We start from the raw sequence: 24,679 nt of genomic DNA, 5'->3' as shown, positions 1-24,679 counted from the left end.
TGTGGGTCAACAGCGGCAGCAGGTGTCTGTGGGTCAACAGCGGCAGCAGGTGGCGTTGGGTCAACAGCTGCAGCAGGTGGCGTTGGGTCAACAGCTGCAGCAGGTGTCTGTGGGTCAACAGCGGCAGCAGGTGGCGTCAGGTCAACATAGAACACAGAAGGTCATCCACAGCGAGACTCTTCATCTTACTCAAGAACAACTAAGAATCATCAATCATAAAATAAAAGCTAATCATGTAAGTAACGTCCTTTAGTTTGCACTTTCTGCCAGTAATGTAAGTAACGTAACAATGTGTGTGTACTTACTGAAGACAGTCATGTAAGTAACGCCATAATATATGTACTTACAGCCAGTCATGTAAGTAACGTCACTACGTGTGCACTTACAAAAAGCCATTCAAGTAAGTAGCATCATTCCGTGTGTACTTAGATCCATTCATGTAAGTAACTTCGCAATGTGTGTTCCTACAGCTAATCATGTAAGTAACTTCGCAATGTGTGTTTTTACTGTCGGTCATATAAGTAACGTTACTACTTGTGAACTTACAGAAGACAGTCATATAAGTAACGTCACTACGTGTGTACTTACAGTAAACACCGGGTTGTACAGTTACAGTACCGGGTTGAGAAGAATGTTATAATTGTTGTCCAGATTGTGAAGAATGATATAATTCAAGCAGGTAATGTTGACCAGACCACACACTAGAAGTTGAAGGGACGACGACGTTTCGGTCCGTCCTGGACCATTCTCAAGTCGATTGAGAATGGTCCAGGACGGACCGAAACGTCGTCGTCCCTTCAACTTCTAGTGTGTGGTCTGGTCAACATACTTCAGCCACGTTATTGACTCATCGCCTGCAAGCAGGTAATATTATAATCAAGCAGATAATTGTTGTCAGGTTGTGAATGATGCTAAAATAATTGTCATGTTGTGAATGATGTCATAATTGTTGTCCAGGTTTCAGTGGATGTTATATTTCCCGTCCATGTTGTGAATGATTGTATTATTGTTGTCAAGGTTGTGAATGATGATATAATAATTGCCTGAACTTTGAGGATGTTATAATTGTTGTAAGGCTGTGAATTATGTTATAACTGGTGGTTCAGGTTATGAATTATATTTTTAATTTGTTGTCTAGGGTCTGAAACCTAGAATAATAGATATGCTAATTGTCAATGACATTAAAGATGGTTGTCCAGTTTGTGAATAATGTTATAATTATTGTCCAGGTTGTGAAGATCGACGCCTTTGCAGGAGCAGGCAAGACTACAACCCTGCGGAGGTTGTGCCAAGAGCGACCACACACAAGGTTTCTCCTGCTTGTCCCCACTAAGTCACTCGAAGAACAATGTTCACAAACATTCCCCATCAATGTTACGGTGAACACTGCTCAGTCTATGGCTTTAGCACAAATTGGAACAAAGTAAGTTGAGCATGCTGGTTACAATCATACTATTTGGCTATCCGGTGGCTACATTCACACTACAGGGTGCATGGTGGCTACAATCACACTACAGGGCTGCCTGGTTGCTACATTCACAATACAGGGCTGCCTGGTGGCTACAATCACACTACAGGGCTGTGTGGTGGCTACATTCACACTACAGGGTGCCTGGTGGCTACACTCACATTACAAGGCAGCCTGGTGGCTACACTTACACTACAGGGCTGCCTGGTGGCTATGCGCACATTATAGGGCTGCCTGGTGGTTACACTCACACTATAGGGCTGCCTGGTGGCTACACTCACACTATAGGGGCTGCCCGATGGCTACACTCACACTATAGGGCTGCCTGGTGGCTACACTCACACTATAGGGCTCCCTGGTGGCTACACTCACACTATAGGGCTGCCTGGTTGCTGCACTCATACTATAGGGCTGCCTGGTGGCTACACCCACACTATAGGGCTGCCTGGCGGCGACACTCACATTACAGGGCTGCCTGGTGGTTACACTCACACTATAGGGCTGCCTGGTGGTTACACTCACACTATAGGGCTGCCTGGCGGCTTCACTCACACTATAGGGCTGCCTGGTGGCTTCACGCACACTAGAGCCTCAAACTAAAGCTCTGGTGCTGGTTTAAGATTATCTGAACCTCACACTTGGCAGTGCTGTTGTCGCGTGTTTGATCTTAACTACGTCTCTCTTCTTGGAAATGTAATAGTCATATACGAACCTGACTGATCTACAGTTGATGGCAGTTGTACTAAAGCAACTTCCTGCTGTTCTCCAGGTTCATGAGGAAACTATTCGCCCGCACCAGTCTTCATCAATGTGATGGACAAAACAAATATATCTTAATATTTCAAGAAATCTGACATTTCAGTGTTTGGATTAGGGATTTCAAAAGAGCAACAAATCTTTATGGTTGGTTTGGAAGAAATTATTATTCAATAATGTTTTGTTCTTTTGTTTTTCAGGTTTTCGTCAATTAATAAATTGGAGGACACATTTGGTCTGATTGATATATCTAAGTTCATCGACTTATGTAACCAGTCAAAAACCAGGTAAGACCAGCAAAGGCAATGAACAGTAGGATGTGTTGAAATATGGTCTCTAAATTACTACATTATTTTCTCAATGTCTAATTTAAATGTCATCACAAACATTAGAGAATTGATGTGTGAAAGTCTGGTATAATATTATGTTTCATGTTGATCATTTAAGTCATTGGACACTTAACTCCCTTGGAATTAATTATCTGTATGTATGACAGCTATCTGTATAGCTTATGAGTGAAACACTGCCTCTCCTGTATGTATAGTAGCTGATTGTACAGCTTAATAGGGACACACGTACTGTTTGTCCTACATGAATGACAGCTGCTATTACAGCTTAATAGTGGCACACTGTATATCTTGCATATACAGCTTAACGATATACTGCATGCATGACAGCTTCACAGTGACACACTGCATGTCCGGCATGTATGATAGCTGCTTGTACGGCTTAACAGTGACACACTGTATGTCCTGCTTGTATGACACCTGCTTGTACGGCTTAACAGTGACACACTGTATGTCCTGCACTTATGACACCTGCTTGTACGGCTTAGCAGTGATACACTGCATGTCGAGCATGTATGGCAGCTGCATGTACAGCTTAACAGTTATACACTGCATTTCCTGCATTTATGACATCTACTGTCATACATGCAGGGAATCACTGCATGTCCAGCATGTATGATACCTGCTTTTACGGCTTAACAGTGACACTGTATGTTCTGCATGAATAACAGCTGCTTGTACGGCTTAACTGTGATACACTGCATGTCCAGCATGTATGACAGCTGCTTGTACAGCTTAATAGTGACACACAACATGTATAGCTGGAAAAACCCTTTCCAGCTATACAACCGGTATAGCTGGAAAAACCAGCTATACAACCGGTATAGCTGGAAAAAACCTTTAGGATTTGTCTTCGCTTGCTCTGCTATGCGAACTTCAAAGTTTCTTTTTGCTTTCTTTATCTCTTTTTTAGTATTTCTAACCAGTTGTACGAATTCCTGTTCTAAACTGACTTCCCAATTCTTAATCCTTTTTGTACCACGCTCTCTTTTTACCTATAAGGTTCCTCAGATCCTTTGTTATCCACTTTGGATTATTAGTATTCAATCTATTCAATTTATATGGTATACTACATTCCTGGGCTTTGCTTAGAATATTTTTAAATAGGTTATATATTTTGAATCCACATCGAAAACCCATTTTACGTCACCTATCGCTGGGTTCACGTCTTGCTCCAAGACAGGCCCACACCCTATTCCCAAGACTTTCCAATCTATTTGACCCAAAAAATTTCTTAGGCTATTGAAATCAGCTTTTCGAAAGACAGGCACTAACAGAATTTTCTCCTACAGATATATTCCATTCAATGCTAAACCTGATTTCTTCATGATCACTGTTCCCTAGCTCACTCCCTATTTCGATGTCCTTAATTTGTGTTTCCCTGTTAGTTTACACTAAATCTAAAATATTATTTCCCCGCGTTGGTTCCTTTATGTGTTGCGCAAGAAAGCAATCGTCAATTAATTCTAGAAAATCTTCTGCTTCATTATTCCCTGTTTTGTTTAACCAGTTTATTCCACTAAAATTAGAGTCACCCATGACATAAATACTGTTAGATATAGATGCTCTAGATATTTCATCCCATAGATGCTTTGCTTCCATTCTGTCTAAATTTGGTGGCCTATATATAAATCCTATTATAATATTATTTGCTTTTTCGTTTAATTCCATCCAAATAGTTTCTGTATGTGGCTCAGTTTTGAAAACTTTCTTTGAGACTACATTTCAAATTGTCCCTAACATATATGGCTACTCCCCTCCTCGTCTAATATATCTATCCGTGCGAAATAGTTTTAATACATTTATTTGATATTCACAATCTTTAGCACAAAACGTTCTATCCAAATATCATATCTGGGAATCTCTCACAACTAAAGTTCGCTTAGGTACTTCCTTTACTCTCTGAGGGGCCTGCGCTTCATTGCTTTCCCTTTCGCGTGATCTGCAGTATCACCACAGCACTCGTCCTCCAATATGACAAATGAATTAGAAGTTCTTAGGGTGTCTGTAGGCGGCTTTATCAAAGTCTTCTTCTTCCCCTGAACTTTACAACTTTCCAAGACGAGATCTTTTTACTACTGGTCTCCTTCGTTTCTTCTTGTTGTCGTTTCAGCTGTAGTACCTCCTCCCGTAAAGAGTCCAACTCTGTCTTCAGGGCTCCAACTAGAGTCATCAGGTCCCTCACTACAACTTCCATATTGCTATGATAATATAACTACACTCAGGAGCTCCGGCTAACACACCCTCTCACCCTTACACAACTAGTGCATTATACCACTAGGGTATAATACTATATATACCACTATACCACAAAACCAAGATAATACTAAACTCGTTTTTTAGACCACTAGGGTATTTCACCACTGGTTTATTACAAAAGTAGGTTTTAAACCACTAGGTTATTAAGCAAATAGATGGTTTTATGGTTATTAATAGATGGTTATTAATAATGGTTATTAATTTCCAGCTATACCGGTTGTATAGCTGGAAAGGGTTTTTCCAGCTATACATGTTGTGTGTCACTATTAAGCTGTACAAGCAGCTGTCATACATGCTGGACACCACTAGGGTATTACACCACAAGGTTACTACACCAGCAGGATTTTACACCAATAGATTATTACACCACTAGGTTGAACAAATCCATTCTGCTCGGGTGCAGGGGGGGGGGGATTGTGTAAAAGCCTGGTTTGTGCCTCGGAAAGGCTACGGGATCCAGTAAGTTCAGTACAACTTCGGTTTCAACCCATTTTACCCTGTCGTAGCTCAGTCGATTAAGGCAGTGTCTGGGATGCTCCCAGACGCAGGTTCGAATCCTCGTCACTGCCCTTGTGGATTTCTTCATTTGATGCATCACGTTAGTGTGATCTCTGTGTGTGACCACTAGGTTATTACTCTACATGATTCTTACACCACTAGGTTATTACTCTACATGGTTCTTACTCCACTACGCTATTTCTCTACATGGTTCTTACACCACTAGGCTATTACTCTACATGGTTCTTACACCACTAGGCTATTACTCTACATGGTTCTTACACCACTAGGTTATTTCATCACTATGCTATTACACAACTAGCTTATTACGCCAATTGGTTATTATGCCACTAGGTTATTACACTTCCAGCTTACTACACCTCTTGGCTATTACACCACTAGGTTATTTCATCACTATGCTATTACACAACTAGCTTATTACGCCAATTATTATGCCACTAGGTTATTACACTTCCAGCTTACTACACCTCTTGGCTATTACACCACTAGGTTACTACTCAATTAGGTTATTGCACTTCGAGTTTAGTACATTAATAGGTTATTAATCCAATAGGTTATTACTACTCTAGGTTATTATACCACCAGCTTATTTCACCACTACTCCATTTGGTTATTACACCTCAAGGTTATTACTCCACTAAATTATTACAATACTAGATTATTTCACTACTAGGTTATTACACCATTATGTTATTACTCCACAAGGTTATTACACCAAAAGATTATTACACTACTAGCTTATTACACTACTAGCTTATTACACCACTTGGTATTTCTCCGCAAGGTTCTTACACCACTAGGGTTATTACCACACTAGTGCATTATACCACTAGGAAATTACAAAACCAAGTTAATACTAAACTCGGTTTTTAGACCACTAGGGTATTTCACCACTAGGTTATTACACCACAAGGTTGTCGCACTACTAGTATATTTCATTACTTGTTTATTACACAGCTAGGTTTTTAAAGCACTAGGATTTTATTTAAAATATTATAAATTATATATAACTATTAAGCCACTATATTATTACACCACTAGGTTATTACACAATTATAATATTACATCACTAAATAATTTCACCACTAGGTTATTACACTACTATATTATTACACCACTAGGTTATTACACAATTAGAATATTAAATCACTAAATAATTTCACCACTAGGTTATTACACTACTATATTTTTACACCACTAGGTTATTACACAACTAGAATATTACATCACTAAATAATTTCACCACTAGGTTATTACACTACTAGATTATTACACCACTATGTTATTACACTACTAGAATATTACACATTAGGTTATTAAAAAAGATTATTACACATTAGGTTATTAAACTAGATTATTACACCTCTTTGTTATTACACAATTAGGTTAATATACCACTAGGGTAATACACTACTAGATTATTACACTACTAGAGTAATACACTAGATTATTGCACTACTAGAGGCTACACTCAGACTACAGGGCACCCTGGTGGCTACTCTTACTTCAAGGCTGCGTGGTGGCAACATTCACACTAAAGGGTTCTTGGTGGCTACAGTCACGTTACAAGGCTCCCTTTTGGCTACACTCAACCTTCAAGGCTGCCTGGTCGGCTACGTTCACACTACAGGGTCTCCCTTGTGGCTACACTCACACTCCAGAGCTGCAACGTGGCTATACTCACACTACAGGGCTCCCTTGTGGCTACACTCTCACTCCAGAGCTGCCATTTGGCTACACTCACACTACAGGGGCTCCCTTGTGGCTACACTCACACTCCAGAGCTGCCTGATGGCTACACACGCATTACAGGGCTGCGTGGTGGCCACACTCACACTACAGGTCTGCCTGGTACATATACTCACACTACAGGTCTGCCTGGTAGCTATATTCACACATCAAGGTTGCCTTGTGGCTATACACAAACTTCAGTGCTGTCCGGTGGCTACACTCATATTACAGGGCGCCCTGGTGGCTACACTCATATTACAGGGCTCCCTGGTGGCTACACTCACATTAAGGTGCTGCCCGGAGGCTATATTCACATTTCAGTGCTCCTTGTTTGCTGCACTCACATTATAAGGCTGCCTGTTGGCAACACTCACACCACAATGCTGCCTGTTGGCTTCACTCATACATCAAGGCTACATTGTGACTACACTCACACTGCAAGGTCGCCTGGTGGCTACAATCACACTACAGGGGCTACCTGGTGGCTTCATTCACATTACAGGGCTGTCTAGTGGCTACACATTACAGCCCCGTTCCTGTGCTAGGTTAGTCCACTACGGGCTCACCATATCCCGTGCTACTTGGAACTTTTTGTTCCCTGCAGATGAATCTTAAACAATAACGACAGAGCCTACACTCACTATATAGAGCTGCCTGGTGACAACACTCAGACTTTTTTGCTGTTGTTTTAGATTCAGCTTTTCAGAACTAGTACCAAGTAGCACGGGCTATGATGAGCCCGTAGTGGACTTACCTGGCACAGGAGCGGGGCTGTAACCGCTTTCTTTCTTGCTGTCTGGTGTCCACATTCCCACTACAGGGCTGCTTGGTTGCTACACTCACTGTTACAGCCACTTAGGACCAGTAACCGGGTTCCTGATGGAAGAACCTCTTTTAGTGTATCCGACCCCAAGTCAGTAGTACGCTCTTAGGAATTGGTTATATTGTGCAATAGAGAAAAGGGGGGATGAACAAAACACTATTTCCTTTACCAATATATTTACACTTTCACCAATAAAATATTTGAATAAATAGACTATTACTATACTTATTTACAATAGTGTCACTTGCACACACGACACACAAAACGCACACTATGCAGTATTCGTCAACCCCAGTGTTTCCACTACCTAGTACCTCGTCCACACGTACTGAGAAACATTAGCGAGTTCACCTTATACGTGGGCCAGTCCACCGACACAGTATCACGAGGTGCCTATTCTCTACTATCGCTCTCCAGCTACACACTGGCAGAGGACTTCAGCCACATGCTGCCCGGGGTCTCCAACAATCATATACAGGGGTAGCTAACCCCTGGCAGAAGCCTCCTAGCGACCAGCACGATAGCGACCAGCACGATAGCAGCACTGTCTCTCTCTCTCTCCAAGTTCTTCTCTCTTTCTCTTATCGTTCTTCTCTCTCTCTCTCTCTCTCTCTCTCTCTCTCTCTCTCTCTCTCTCTCTCTCTCTCTCTCTCTCTCTCTCTCTCTCTCTCTCTCTCTCTCTCTCTCTCTCTCTCTCTCTCTCTTTCCCTCTCTCTCTCTCTCTCTCTCTCTCTCTCTCTCTCTCTCTCTCTCTCTCTCTCTCTCTCTCTCTCTCTCTCTCTCTCTCTCTCTCTCTCTCTCTCTCTCTCTCTCTCTCTCTCTTTCCCTCTTTCTCTCTCTCTCTCTCTCTCTCTCTCTCTCTCTCTCTCTCTTTCCCTCTCTCTCTCTCTCTCTCTCTCTCTCTCTCTCTCTCTCTTTCCCTCTCTCTCTCTCTCTCTCTCTCTCTCTCTCTCTCTCTCTCTCTCTCTCTCTCTCTCTCTCTCTCTCTCTCTCTCTCTCTCTCTCTCTCTCTCTCTCTCTCTCTCTCTCTCTCTCTCTCTCTCTCTCTCTCTCTCTCCCTCTCCCTCTAAGCTCTCTCTCCCTCTAAGCTCTCTCTCTCTTCTATATCTCTCTCCTATCTGTCTGTCTCCATCTCTCTCTTTCTCTATTTTGCTGTATCTCTCTCTTCTCCCTCTCATCATTTTTCTAAATGCAATAAAGATAATTTTTCCTAATAATTGCAATAAATAAAAATTAGAACTATCATTTTAAAAACTTCTGCTCCAAAACGTTATCGCATAACATTTAAAACATTTATTAAAACGTTATGACCTCATGTTTTATACGTGTACTTTTAAATTCTAAAAACATGTATATTAAATGTAATTTAAAACGTACCCAAAACAATGAAATGTCGTTTTAAGCACGTTTTGAAAACGGGAAAATGTTTAGTGGAACAAGGCTACCTATTGGATACAATCTCACTACAAAGTTTCCTGGTGGCTACACTGACACTTCAGGGCTGCCTGATGGCTAGACTCTCACTACAGGGCAGTTTGGTGGCTACATCCATACTTCAGGGCTGTCTGGAGGCTACAAGGTACACTACAGAACAGCTTCGTGGCTACACTCACACTACAGCCCAGCCTGGTGGCTACACTCACACTACAGGGTGGCCTGGTGACTACAGTCACACTACAAGGCTGCATGGTGGCTACAAGAACACTACTGAGTTGCATGGGGTCTACAATCACACTACAGGGCAGCTTTATTACACATTACATGGCAGCTTGGTGGCTACATCCACACTACAAGACTGCCTGGATTGTACACTCACATTTCAGGGCGGCCTGGTGGCTACACACACACTACAGGGCTGCCTGGTGGGTGCACTCACACTATAAGGGTGCCAGATAGTTACACTCACACTACAGGCTGCCTGCTTGTTTCAATCACAGTACTGAGATGACTGGTGGCTACACTTACTCTGTAGGGCTGCCTGGTGGCTATAATCGCAGTACAGTAATAAATAACTTGTTTGCACTATTCCAATAACTTGTATACACTCTTCCAACAACTTGGTACACTTCCAATAACTTGTGTACACATTCCAATATTTCCGTGGTGAACAGTTTCCGTGGTGTAGTGGTAAGACACTCGCCTGGCGTTCCGCGAGCGCTTTGTCATGGGTTCGTATCCTGGCCGGGGAGGATTTACTGGGCGCAATTCCTTAACTGTAGCCTCTGTTTAACGCAACAGTAAAATGTGTACTTGGATGAAAAAACGATTCTTCGCGGCAGGGGATCGTATTCCAGGGACCATAGGATTAAGGACTTGCCCGAAACGCTGCGCGTACTAGTGGCTGTACAAGAATGTAACAACTCTTGTATATATCTAAAAAAAAAAAAAACTTTTGTACACTCGCCAATAACGTTTGAAAATTTCCCAATAGCGTTTGAATATTCCCCAATAACGTTTGAATATTCCCTAATAACGTTTGAATATTCGCCAATAACTTGTGTCACTATTACAATAATATGTGTACACTCTTTCAATATCTTGTGTGAACTCTTCATTTAACTTTTGAATACAATGCCAATAACTTGTGTACAATCTGTCAATAACTTGTGTAAACTGTACTAATAAGTGTTGTACACTTCTCCAACAACTTACAGCTCTAAGACTCTTGACTTGGTAAGAAGAACTATTGATTGCTTCATGAGTTCCTCGAACGAGTACATCACCCTGCAGCACGTGCCCAACGACACGCGCCATATTTGGGAAATTGAGACCCTGACGGACGAATGTCGATATAAGGTTAGTCCAATTTGTTGGTGTGTAATATAATGTGTAGGTTAAGTCCATGTTAAGTGTTAGTAAAATATGTTGGTGAGTCTGTAATATAATGTATAGGTTCAGTCCATGTGGAAGGTTAGTCTAATATGTCGTTGAATCTGTAATATAATGTGTAGGTTCCGTCATGTAAAGTGTTAATCCAATATGCTGGTGAGCCTATAATATAATGTCTAAGTTCAGTCCATGTAGATCCTAAGTCCAGTATATCGGTGAGTCTGTAAATTAATGTGTAGGTTCAATCCATGTAGATGGTTAGTCTAATATGTTGGTGAGTCTGCATTATAATGTGTAGGCTCAGCCCATGTTGAGTGTTAGTCCAATATATTGGTGAGTCTGTAAAATAATATGAAGGTTCAATCCATGTAGAGTGTTAGTCCAATATGTTGTTAAGTCTGTAGTATAATGTGTAGGTTCAGTTCCTGTTGAGTGTTAGTCCAATTTGTTGGTGAGTCCTTAATATAATGTGTAGGTTCAGTCCATGTTGAGTGTTAGTCTAATTTGTTGGTGGGTCTGTAAAATAATGTATAGGCTCAGTCCATGTGGATGGTTTGTCCAATATGTTGGTGAGTCTGTAATGTAATGTGTAGGTTCAGTCCATATTGAAGGATAGTCTAACGTGGTGTTGAGTCTGTAATAAGGTGTAGGTTCAGTCCATGTAGAAAGTTAGTCCAATATATTGTTGAGTCTGTAATATAATGTGTAGGTTCAGTTTAAGTAGAAGTTTAGTCCAATATGTTGGCGAGTCTGTAATATAAAGTGTAGGTTCAGTCCATGTAAATGGTTAATCCAAAATGTTGATGAGTCTGTAATATAATGTGAAGGTTCAGTCCATGTTGAGTGTTAGTCTAATAATTGCTGAGTCTGTAATATATAGTGTGTAAGTTCAGTCCATGTTGAGGGTTAGTCCGATATGTTGGTGAGTTTGTAATATAAAATACAGGTTCAGTACATGTTGAGGTTAGTCCAATATGTTGTTGTGCTGGTAAGTTAACGTGTTGGTCCAGTGCGTGTCAAGGCAAGATGTGTTGACACATTGTTGACGGGGTATCACCTCAAGAGGACTCCACTGACATTAGAGAAAGCAACTGTTTTTTTTTGCATTTAGTGCATTCAGGAAGTAGCAAAGAGACACAACGGTAGTACAAGTAATGCATCAATGTATACAGTAAAGACAACCTTGACAACTGCGAACTCATTGTTGATTTAATGAAATAATATTATGTGACAAAGAAAAGATGAGGTTTTTTCCTCAGATGGGGAGAAGGTATGAGTTGTAGCAGACATACGCTATGTTAGTCTGGATTAATCCCTTAAACGACGAAACGTTATGTATAAAGGTAACTCTCATCTCACTGTTTCACTGACCTACTAGACAAGTACAAAACAGAAATTGTGTTGGTAACTCCATTTGAGGTGAATGTTGAATATAATTCTCCACGTGAGGGAAATGTTGGCTGTAACTCTCCCAACTGAGTGAATTGTTGACTGTAACTCTCACCTTAAGGGAAAAGTTTGGCTATAACTTTCGACTTGAAGGGAATGTTGTTTATTCTACCACTTGAAAAGGAATGCGGACTATTGCTCTCCACTTGAATGCAATAATCATTGCAACTCTTGTTCCCTTTTTGCAATCACTAAAATGGAATCCCAATACCAAGATAAAGGACACTAAACTCCCCACTGGTCTCCCAAGCATTGTGGAATAGAGTGGAGAGTCTCATGTCGTCCGTCTATCGGCCTGCCGTATCATCTGTCGTGAATCTATTGATCTGAACACCAGCAATCTGAACACCACAAGAAGTAAATGTGGAACAGGAACACACTCCGGCTGAGTAAGGGTCCTCGGTGCTGTGGTTCTCACCAACACTACAGAACATGGCAGGTCGTCGGGTGCAACGAGAGCAAAGTTGGTTGCAATTTTCAATCTGAGAAGATCATTGGCTTTAGCTCTGCTTATAGGAAATGTTGGCTGTATTTCGCGACTTAGAGGGAATATCTGCTGTATTTCTCCACTTGAGGGGAATGATTGCTGTATTTATCCACTTCAAGGGAATGTTGGCTGCAACTGGCCACTTGAGGGAAATGTTTGCTGTATTTATGCACTTGAGGGGAATGTTTGCTGTATTTATGCACTTGAGGGGAATGTTTGGTGTATTTTTTCACTTGTCACTTGAAGGAAATATTGGCTGCAACTCTCTACATGAGGAGTGAATGAATGTGGTCTGTAAACATCACTTAAAGTGAATGTAGTCTGTAGCTCCTCATATAAAAGGCATGCTGGCTGCAACTTACTGGGAATGTGGTTTGGAGCTCGTTACTTAAGAGGAATATTGGTTGCATCTTCCCACATGAGAGGAATACTGGCTACAACTTTCCACTGGAGGGGAACTTTTCACTTACCCGGAATCACTGGTGATGTACACTTACCCTAGGATGCTAGATGAGCATATTTTCCTTTGGGCGCTAAGAGGGCATATTTTCCCTAAGTAACAAAGTAGCATACTTTCCCTTGAGTGCCAAATGAGTATATTTCCCTTAAGCGCTAGGGAAGCATACATCCCTAGAGGTACATACTTCCCTTAGAGAATCATGTTTCTCTTAACTAATTTAATTTAAGTTAATTAATTTAATATAACACTTTCAGCCTCCCGGCGAACAAGGAAAAACTAAGCTCAAAGTGCTCTTGGAGTTTCGGGGGATCCAGCGGAAACACTGAAAAGTGTATACTCTTTTCACTGTTCTGATCTTAATTTTTGATGTACACATTTCATTTTTGTACCAATGTGTTCGCAATAGAATGTTCTAGAAAAACATATGTATAAAATGTCATCAAACTGTGATTTAAACCACTACCAATAAAGAAACTACGTCGATCACTAGCCCAAACAGCGACGAGATGTTTCCATTCTTTTCAGGGTTGTCAACTCCACACTTGTCCTACAGCGTTAAATTTGGTATCTTTGAAAACGCAATAAAATTCCCTACACGAACATATGCATATAAATGAAGAATGAGGACCGCAGCCTACCCGCAAGAGTGTGGGAAGTGGGCGAAGAGTTATCTGTCACCTCACATCGGCGATCTACAATAGCCTTACCACGATACAACACAGTGCCGTTCTCCCAAATAGGCTATGTGGCTACTAAAGAAAACGTAAATTTTATGGCAAACATGTTCATACTATCCCCAAGTCGATCAGATAAGATTTGAATTTTATAGAAATATTTGTTCGTCGGACATAAAAATATGTCCAACAATACAATATGGGCAACTTAAAGTGGACCCCGTCGGACACGCTCTTGTGTCCACGTGGGAGGAAAGTTTAATCACTAGATGATCATACTGCCCTCATGCGCTAGAGGAGAATATTTTCCTGTATCTTCACATATAGATGCAAGGTCAAGTGCAGAACTATTGCATTATGTTCCGCTGTAGTTACAGTGACGATAACTGATCTGCGATGTACTTTGTGTTTATATTTGAATTTTGTATTGTCAGGTCCTGTCACTTGCCGAGTCAGTGTGGATGGAGATGAACAGGTGCTGGGAGAGGCAGCAAATTTCCATGACACAGGTGAGTGAGTTATGAACAGTGTTGTAACAAGTGCTCGGCCAGGCTGCAGGTGTCCATGACACAGGTGTGTTATTGACAGTGTTGTAATCCACTTTCTTGAAATGGGAAATCAGCAGCCAGGAGAGGTGTACTGGAAAACTGGGAAACTTTGTGACATTTTCCAATTTAATAACACTGATGGATCGCATACTTCCCATTGTTACCCAACTGACAGATGGTATGTTTTCCATTTATATAAATGTTGTGGTGCGAGCACGTGTGACGGCTGTGTGTTGTCAACAGGACGGACTGGTGAAGGCCTGGCAGCTAACGAAGCCTCGTATCCAGGGGTATGACGTGTTGCTGGTCGACGGAGCAGAGGACATCAATGATGCCGTCTTGGATATCCTCCTCAACCAACACTGTGCGAAGGTCAGTAGGGGAAGAACGGAGAGGAAGAGCAGCAGGGGAGAGACGGAGAGGGTAGAGCCGCAAGGGAGAGAACGGAGAGGGTAGAGCAGCAAGGGAGAGAACGGAGAGGGTAGAGCAGCAGGGGAGAGAACGGAGAGGGTAGAGCAGCAAGGGAGAGAACGGATAGGGGAGAGAACGGATAGGGTAGAGCAGCAGGGGAGAGAACGGATAGGGTAGAGCAGCAGGGGAGAGAACGGAGAGGGTAGAGCAGCAGGGGAGAGAAAGGAGAGGGTAGAACAGCAGGCGAGAGAACGGAGAGGGGTAGAGCAGCAGGGGGAGAGAACGGAGAGGGTAGAGCAGCAGGGGGAGAGAACGGAGAGGGTAGAGCAGCAGGCGAGAGAACGGAGAGGGGTAGAGCAGCAGGGGGGAGAGAATGGAGAGGGTAGAGCAGCAGAGGGAGAGAACGGAGAGGGTAGAGCAGCAGGGGGAGAACGGAGAGGGTAGAGCAGCAAAAAGGGAGAGAACGGAGAGGGTAGAGCAGCGGGTGGAGAACGGAGAGGGTAGAGCAGCAGTGGGAGAGAACGGAGAGGGTAGAGCAGCAGCAGGGGAGAGAACGGAGAGGGTAGAGCAGCAGAAAGGGAGAGAACTGAGAGGGTAGAGCAGCGCGTGGAGAACGGAGAGGGTAGAGCAGCAGTGGGAGAGAACGGAGAGGGTAGAGCAGCAGCAGGGAAGAGAACGAAGAGGGTAGAGCAGCAGCAGGGGAGAGAACGGAGAAGGTAGAGCAGCAGGGGAGAGAACGGAGAAGGTAGTGCAGCAGGGGGAGAGAACGGAGAGGGTAGAGCAGCAGGGGGAGAACGGAGAGGGTAGAGCAGCAGGGGGAGAACGGAGAGGGTAGAGCAGCAGGGAGAGAGAACGGAGAGGGTAGAGCAACAGGCGAGAGAACGGAGAGGGTAGAGCAGCAGGGGGAGAATTGCGAGGGTAGAGCAGCAGGCGAGAGAACGGAGAGGGGTAGAGCAGCAGGGGGGAGAGAATGGAGAGGGTAGAGCAGCAGAGGGAGAGAACGGAGAGGGTAGAGCAGCAGGGGGAGAACGGAGAGGGTAGAGCAGCAAAAAGGGAGAGAACGGAGAGGGTAGAGCAGCGGGTGGAGAACGGAGAGGGTAGAGCAGCATGAGAGAGAACGGAGATGGTAGAGCAGCAGGCGAGAGAACAGAGAGGGTAGAGCAGCAGGGGGGAGAGAACAGAGAGGGTAGAGCAGCAGGGGGGAGAGAACAGAGAGGGTAGAGCAGCAGGCGAGAGAACGGAGAGGGTAGAGCAGCAGGCGAGAGAACGGAGAGGGTAGAGCAGCAGGGGAGAGATCTAAGAGGGTCGACCATCATGGGAGAGAACAGTGAATAGCGGCAGGAGAGATAAGGGAGAGGGAAGAACAGCAGGGAAGACAAGGGAATGGGTAGAGCAGCTGGGGAGAGAAGGGAGATGAGTGAGGGACCTGGTGAGAAAAGAGAGAATGGAAGAGGACTGGAGGAGAGAGGAGGGATGCGGGTGAGAGTGAAAGAAGGATGGCAGACAAGTCAGGGGTCAGGGCATTGAACGACGACGCTGGAGAGAGAAGGAAAACAGCTGGAGAACTGCTGAGGAGGGTGGACAGAGGGCAGGCGAGTTATATTTAGATCGGAGAGATTGTCGAGTGAGAGGTCTGAGGAGGCATGCCGGAGAGGAGACATGATGCTGGCTTCCAATTTTCATACACTTTCTAACACCCTCTTTCGTGACGCTGGCTGCCCACTACCCTAAACTCTCCTACGTGATGCTAACTCCTCATTACCCTAAACTCTCCTACGTGATGCTGGCTGCCCACTATCCTACACTTTCCTACGTGATACTGGCTGCCCACTACCCTAAACTCTCCTACGTGATGCTGGCTGCCTACTACCCTACACTCCTCTACCTGATGCTGCCTGCCCACTACCCTACACTCTCCTACGTGATGCTGGCTGCCCAGTGCCCCACACTCTCCTACGTGATGCTAGCTGCCCACTATCCTACATTCTCACACAGCACCCTCTACGTGGTGCTGGCTGTCATCTATTATAAACTCCTTCACCCTTCCATTATATTGTGCTGGCTTTCATCTACCCTATACTCCGTTACTCTTCCGTTGTGTTGTGCTGGTTTTCATCTACCCTATACTCCGTCACCCTTCCTTTATGTTGTGCTGGCTTTCATCTACCCTATACTCCGTCACCCTTCCTTTACGTGGTGCTGGCTGTCATCTATTGTATACTCCTTAGCCCTTGTATTAGATGGTGCTGGCTGTCATCTGCCTTATAATCAGTCGCCCATCCTTTACATGGTGCTGGCTGTCATCTACTCTATACTTCACCACTATTAAATTCTGTGATGTTGGCTGTCATCTACTCTATACTCTGTCACCCAACGTTGACGGGGTGCTGGCAATCATCTACTTTCTTTACTTCTTTACGTCACCCTTCTTTTATGGTGTGCTGGATGTCATCTACTGTATACTCCTTAACCCTTTTATTTGGTGGTGCTGACTGTCATCTACCCTGTACTCCGTCACCCTTCCTTGACGTATTGCTAACTGTCATATATGCTATACTCGATTACCCTTCCTTGACGTGGTGCTTGCTGTCATCAACATTATATTCCGTCACCCTTCCAACATGGTGCTGGCTGTCACCTATCCAACACACCGTCACCCTTCCTTGACGTGGCGATGGCAGTCTTCTACCCTATACTCCTTTAAACTTCCATAACGTGGTGCTGGCTGACATTTACCCTATGCTCCGTTGCCCTTCCTTGACGTGGGGCTGCCTGTCATCTATCCTATAATCCGCCACCCTTCCTTGACATGTTGCAGGCTGTCGTCAACCTTACACTTAGTCACCCTTCGTTTACGTGGTGTTGGCTGTCATATACCCTATACTCCGTTACCCTTCCTTTACGTTGTGGTAGCTATCATTTACCCTATACTCCATCATTATTCCTTTACATGGTTTTGGCTGACATGTACCCTATACTCCATCACCCTTCCTTTCTGTGGTGCATGCTGTCATCTACCCTATACTCTGCCACTCTTCCTTGACGTGGTGTTGGTAATCATCTCCCCTGTTCTCCGGCACCCTTCCTTTACGTGGAGCTCCTGTCATTTAACATATGCTCTGTCACCTTTCCTTGATGTGGTGCCGGCTGTCATCTAACCTTTTCACCGTCATCCTTCCTTTAACCGGTGCTGGATGTCATCTACCCTGTAAGCTATCACCCTTCCTTGAAGTGGTGCTGACTGTCAATCTACCCTATTCTTCATAACCCTTCCTTTATGTGGTGTAGGATCTCATCTTCCCTATACTCCGTCACCCTTCCTTGAAGTGGAGCTGTCTGTCATCTACTTTATAATCCATCACCCTTCCATGTCGTGGTGCTGGCTGTCGACTACCATACACTCTGTCACCCTTCGTTTACGCTGTGCTGACTGTCATTTATCCTATCACCTTTGCATGACGTGGTGTTGGCTGTCATCTACTCTTTACTCCGTCACCCTTCCATGATGTGGTGCTGGCTGTCATATACCCTATTCTCCATGACCCTTCCTTGCCTTAGTGTCGGCTGCCAACTACCCTATTCTCTATCACCCTTCCTTTAGGCGGTGCTGGCAATATACTCTGTCACCTTTCCTTTATGTGGTGCTGACTGTCAACTACCCTATACACCGTCACCCTTTCTTGAAGTGGTGCAGACTATTATCTACCCTAAAATACGTAACCCTTCCTTTATGTGGTGTTTGCTCTAATCCACCCAATACTCTATCACCCTTCCTTAACGGGTGCTGGTTGTATTCTACCCTATACTCCGTCACCCTTCCTTGTCGTGGAGCTGGCTGTCATCTACCCTATACTCCATCACCCTTCTATGATGTGGTGCTGGCTGTCATCTACCCTATACTCCATCACCCTTCTATGATGTGGTGCTGGCTGTCATCTACCCTATACTCCGTCACCCTTCTATGATGTGGTGCTGGCTGTCATCAACCCTATACTCCGTCACCCTTCATTTACTTGGTACTGGGTGATATTTCATATATATCTATTGTGCGCAGATTTTCATCTGGTGACAGTTGTCATTGAATTGTGTTGTTGTTTATGTTTCAGGTGTTTGTGGGAGACTCTTGCCAACAGCTGCGCTTCTTCGGAGGGACAGTCAGCGCCCTGGATAAGGTGACAGCCACTCACAAGTTTTCCCTCAGCCAGTCCTTCAGGTTCGGACCGGAGGTGTCATATGTAGCACAATGTGCTCTGGAGGCTCGCCTATTGGTTCCCCACCGGACTGTCGTCGGAGCAAGAAAAAAAGACTCATTTGTCCATGCTCCAGATCCTAAACTTTTTGACCCAAGCTCAAAACTCAAAAGGGCTTATATAGCTATGACAAATACGGAACTTTATAGAATAGCCACGAAGATATGTGAGGATAAAGAGTACATTGCAGCATCCATGACATTTGCTGGTGGATTGAGTAAGTATGGATATGACGATGTTATGGACATATTTAATTTAAATCAAATTCAGGAGGGTCTTGCCACAAGAGAATCAGCAAATATTCAGAATCCATTAGTGGCCAAATTCGAAACCATAGCCGACCTTACGAACTTTGCTAAAACGTGTGAAGACCGGGAGCTACTTTCCAAAATTAATATGTTCCATTACAGTGGGAGTAGGACACCCTATCACGTGACTCTGCTTACTCAGAGGTGCAACACAGAGGCATCCGAGGCAGATATATGCTTCAGTACCGTTCACATGGCCAAAGGACTTGAATGGGACTGGGTTATATTGACAGATGGCATTATTAACCCATTATTCAACTTACATGACTTATATGCATATAATGATGAAATGTTGAGGCAGGCGTATGTGTCCTCGACACGAGCCAAGAAGTTCTTAACCATCAACAATGCGGTTCTCTATGCCCTCCTTTCCGCCCATGACGAGCTGGACGTGTTAGTAGCGAGGAAGAGCGTCCAGGAGAGCGTTGTGTGTCTGTGGTGCCACGCCCCCGTCACCCCCTCGCCCTCCCCGCTCATAATTAAGGTACCCTCGCAATCACTTTTTTAATAAACTCTTGTCATGATTTTTGTTCAAAGGTATTATATATATTAAGTGGTAATTTTGTGTAATATATAATTGCCGGACTTGAAAATAGTAATGATACATGACATATTATATTTCTTATATAGGAGAAAGATGTCACATAATCTTGAATATACTTAATTTTGTATATAATTTTTAGGCACTGTCATACTACATATCTGATAAAGGTTACCGGTTTCCCGGAGGATATATGTGCGACGGGTGTGCAACAAACGCAGTAGTCACAAGCCTCACCAGGTGAGAAACAATTTGTTAGTGGTGCTGTGAGTTGTTAGTGGTGCTGTGAGTTGTTAGTGGTGCTGTGAGTTGTTAGTGGTGCTGTGAGTTGTTAGTGGTGCTGTGAGTTGTTACTAGTGCTGTGAGATGTTAGAGGTGCTGTGAGTTGTTAGTGGTGCTGTGAGTTGTTAGTGGTGTTGTGAGTTGTTAGTGGTGCTGTGAGTTTTTAGTGGTGCTGTGAGATGTTAGTGGTGCTGTGAGTTGTTAGTGGTGCTGTGAGTTGTTAGTGGTGCTGTGAGATGTTAGAGGTGCTGTGAGTTGTTAGTGGTGCTGTGAGTTGTTAGTGGTGCTGTGAATTGTTAGTGGTGCTGTGAGATGTTAGTGGTGCAGTGAGTTTTAAGTGATGTTGTGAGGTGATAGTGGTGTTTTGAGTTGTTAGTGGGGCATTATGTTGTTAATTGTACATAACGTTGTTAGTGGTGCATCAAGTTGTTAGGTGGTGCTGTGAGTTGTTAGTGCTGCATCAAGTTGTTAGTGGTGCTGTGAGTTATTAGTGGTGCATCAATTTGTTAGTGGTGCATCAAGTTGTCAGAGGAACATTAAAGTTCTTAGATGTGCATCAAGTTGTTAGTGGTGCATCAAGTTGTTAGTGGTGCATCAAGTTGTTAGCGGTGCTGTGAGTTGTTAGTTGTGCTGTGAGTTGTTATTGGTGCTGTGAGCTATTTGCGGTGTTATGAGTTGTTAGTGGGGATCAAGTTTTTAGAGGTGCTGTGATTTGTAAGTTGTGTTGTGAGTTGTTACTTGGGCATCAAGTTGTTAGTTGTACTGTGAGTTAGTGAGGCTGTGAGTTGTTGGTGGTGCTCTGAGTTGTTAATGGTGTGTGAGTTGTTAGCGGTGCATCAACTAACAAAGCATTAATATTATTGTTTTAATTACCTTTATTCTTCTATTGAAATTCATATATTTTTCTTCATGAATAATATTATATTTCAGAATCACTGGAATAGAAGGTGGTGAAATGCAAATCTTTGCTCGAGCCTCCCGCTTAAGGTTGATCACTGGGAAGCAGCACGAATCAACCCTCTACAACGAGAACGCAATGAGATGGGTAATTATTATGTTACAAAGGTCTGCAGACTAATAGCAGACATTTAAAGCTCAGTTGACTATTTCCTGACCTAAAAAGCTCAGTAGACTGAAATCTATTGTTCAAAGCTTTGGTGCCTAACCCATGATCTTTCAAAGATTAGTAGACAAACACCTTATCTTCAAAGCACATTACACTACTAAATGACCGTCAAAGTTCAGTAAACTAATACCTGACCTTCAAAGCAAAGTAAACTAGTGCCTGACCTTCAAAGCTCAGTAAACTAATACCAGACCTTCAAAGCTCAGTAGACTAATAAACAACCTTCAAAATCAGAAGATTAAGACCTGACCTTAAAAACTGTGTTGACTATTACCTGACCTTTGAAATCTCAGATTCACATCGAAACTTAAAAAATTATTAGATTAACGCCAGACCCTCAAATCAGAGTAGAGTAATCCCTGACCTTGAAAGCTTTGTAGACTAACACCTAACTTCAAAAAATTAGTAGACTAACACCTAACTTCAAAAGTTTAGTAGACTAACACCTAACTTCAAAAGATTAGTAGACTAACACATGATCTTCAAATCTTAGTAGCCAAAACCGTACTTGCTAAGCAGAGAAGACTAAGACAACAATTAAAACACAATAGACTAACAACTTACTTTCAAAGCATAGTAGACTAATACCTGACTTTCAAAGATCAATAGATTAATAAGTTATCTTCAAAGTTCAATACACTAATACGTGACCTTCAGAGCTAAATATACTAATTCCTGCAACTCAAAGCACAGTAGATTAACACCAGCCCTTCAGAGTACAGTTTTCTCTCACTTGACCCTCAAAGTTTAGTAGACAAACACTTGTCCTACAAAGCACAGTTGGCTCACTTCTGACCTTCAAGGTTTATAAGATTAACACCTGATCTTCTAAGCTTAGAAGACTAACACCTGACCTTAAAGCACAGTAGACTTGCATCTGACCTGCAAAGCACCGTAGATTTACAATTGCCCTTCAAAGCACAGTAGACTAATACCTGACCTTCAGAGCACAGTACATTAACACCTGACCTTCAAAGCACAGTTGATTAACACCTGACCTTCAAAGCACAGTATACTAACTCCTGACCTTCAGAGCACAGTACACTAATACCTGACCTTCAAAGCACAGTACACTAATACCTCACCTTCAAAGCACAGTAGACTAGCACCTGACCTTCAGAGCACAGCACCCTAGCACCTGACCTTCAAAGCACAGTAGACTGGCACCTGACCTTCAGAGCACAGTAGACTAGCACCTGACCTTCAGAGCACAGTACACTAGCACCTGACCTTTAAAGCACAGTACACTAGCACCTGACCTTCAAAGCACAGTAGACTAGCACCTGACCTTCAAAGCACAGTAGACTTGCATCTAATCTTCAAAGCACAGTAGACTAGCACCTGACCTTCAGAGCACAGTAGACTAGCACCTGACCTTCATAGCACAGTAGACTAGCACCTGACCTTCAAAGTACAGTAGACTAGCACCTGACCTTCAAAGCACTGTAGACTAAGACCTGACCTTCAAAGCATAGTATAATATCACATGACCTTCAAAGCACAGTAGACTAACACTTGCCCTGCAAAGCACAGTTGACTAATACCTGCCCTGCAAAGCACAGTAGACTAATACCTGACCTTCAAAGCTCGGTAGACGAACATCTGACCTTCAAAGCACAGTAGACTAACACCTGACTTTCAAAGCACAGTAGACTAACACCTGCCCTGCAAAGCTCGGTAGACTTACACCTGCCCTTCAAAGCTCAATAAACTAACACCTACTCTTCAAAGTACAGTAGACTAACACATTTTTATTTTTATTTGTTTCAGTGTTATTCTGGCATAGGCCTTAAGCCTCTGGCTGGCCCACTATGTGTTACTTGTTTTTGTTTCTCTTTTATTTAGGCAGAGTATGAGTATTTATGACTTGTATGTTCGTTTCAGTATGAATGTGCTGCATGTGTTTGACAACTTCTTCTGCTCTGTTGAATCATAGTTATCATATTGGGTTTGTGACTGCACTGTGTTAGATAATGTTGCAGTGGTGTGTGTCGGGCATTTCTCCACAGTGCTGACATTTCCTCCCAACTTCTGGAACCTGTATGCCTATTTCCTATGCACATGGGTATCGAAGCTTGATGCTATATAAGTGTACTTATGTTTTGTGTTTTTTGATAAAAGGCTTCCTTTTATCAAAATAAGCGGTTCCTAGTTAGTTGAATTCTTGCACAAAACCGCAGAACCTGATGTTGCTGCTGCTTTGTTGTGGTCACTGTACATCTTCTGCATTACTCTATTTAAATTAATTGTACTCACTTAAATCGTGACGGACTCTGTGAAATGTAAATGTCTATATTTCTTCTCTTGGTTGCAAGTTCTGAAACTTTGTGTACAATATCCTTCCCTATTAATCTCACATGACTTGGAACCAAGTTGATAAGTACCCGACGGCCTTGACTTTTGAATCTTTGCATTAATGCTATGACGTTTGTGGTCAGATGGATGTTATCACGTATGTGTTCTTGTTGGAAGGTTTCAGTGGCAGTTCTCGAATCTGTATGTATAACATGTTGTCTGTGTTCAGCAAGAGTATGTTCCATAGCATTTTGAATAGCATTTCTGTTTGTAAAGTTGAACACCCGTTTGAGAGTCTACTAGTTTGAGAGTTTGAGAGTAGACTAGCACATGACCTTCATAGCACAGTAGACTAGCACCTGACCTTCAAAGCACAGTAGACTAGCACCTGACCTTCAAAGCACAATAGACTAAGACCTGACCTTCAAAGCATAGTATAATATCACATGACCTTCAAAGCACAGTAGACTAACACTTGCCCTGCAAAGCACAGTTGACTAATACCTGCCCTGCAAAGCACAGTAGACTAATACCTGACCTTCAAAGCTCGGTAGACGAACATCTGACCTTCAAAGCACAGTAGATTAACACCTGACTTTCAAAGCACAGTAGACTAACACCTGCCCTGCAAAGCTCGGTAGACTTGCACCTGCCCTTCTAAGCTCAATAAACTAACACCTACTCTTCAAAGTACAGTAGACTAACACATTTTTATTTTCATTTGTTTCAGTGTTATTCTGGCATAGGCCTTAAGCCTAACCTCCAAAGGATACCTGATCAACCAGGCTGTGACTCATACGTCAGGCTGCGAGCAGCCGCGTCTAACAGCCTGGTTGATCAGTCCAGCAACCAGGAGGCCTGGTCGACGACCGGGCCGCGGGGACACTAAGCCCCGGAAGCACCTCAAGGTAGCCTCAAGGTAGCCTAAGCCTCTGGCTGGCCCACTATGTGTTACTTGTTTTTGTTTCTCTTTTATTTAGGCAGAGTATGAGTATTTATGACTTGTATGTTCGTTTCAGTATGAATATGCTGCATGTGTTTGACAACTTCTTCTGCTCTGTTGAATCATAGTTATCATATTGGGTTTGTGACTGCACAGTGTTAGATAATGTTTCA

The 24,679-nt window shown here is 43.2% G+C and overlaps 1 protein-coding gene across 1 annotated transcript; it reads left to right on the top strand.

The window, feature by feature from the left end:
- Positions 1-1,187: 1,187 nt before the first annotated feature.
- LOC138361577 (F-box DNA helicase 1-like) lies at positions 1,188-24,634 on the top strand. Its single transcript, XM_069320838.1, has 10 exons — positions 1,188-1,423; positions 2,425-2,511; positions 10,558-10,699; positions 14,237-14,311; positions 14,594-14,722; positions 18,868-19,803; positions 20,003-20,100; positions 21,073-21,187; positions 23,707-23,720; positions 24,544-24,634. Exons 1-10 carry the CDS (start codon positions 1,188-1,190, stop codon positions 24,632-24,634), a joined length of 1,923 nt encoding a protein of 640 aa, XP_069176939.1.
- The last annotated feature ends 45 nt before the right edge of the window (positions 24,635-24,679 follow it).

This window comes from Procambarus clarkii, chromosome 8, assembly GCF_040958095.1.
Source record: "Procambarus clarkii isolate CNS0578487 chromosome 8, FALCON_Pclarkii_2.0, whole genome shotgun sequence".
Classification (NCBI taxonomy): domain Eukaryota; kingdom Metazoa; phylum Arthropoda; class Malacostraca; order Decapoda; family Cambaridae; genus Procambarus; species Procambarus clarkii.
Note: the sequence above shows the minus strand (reverse complement) of the source record. Positions and strands in the feature narration are given on the sequence as shown.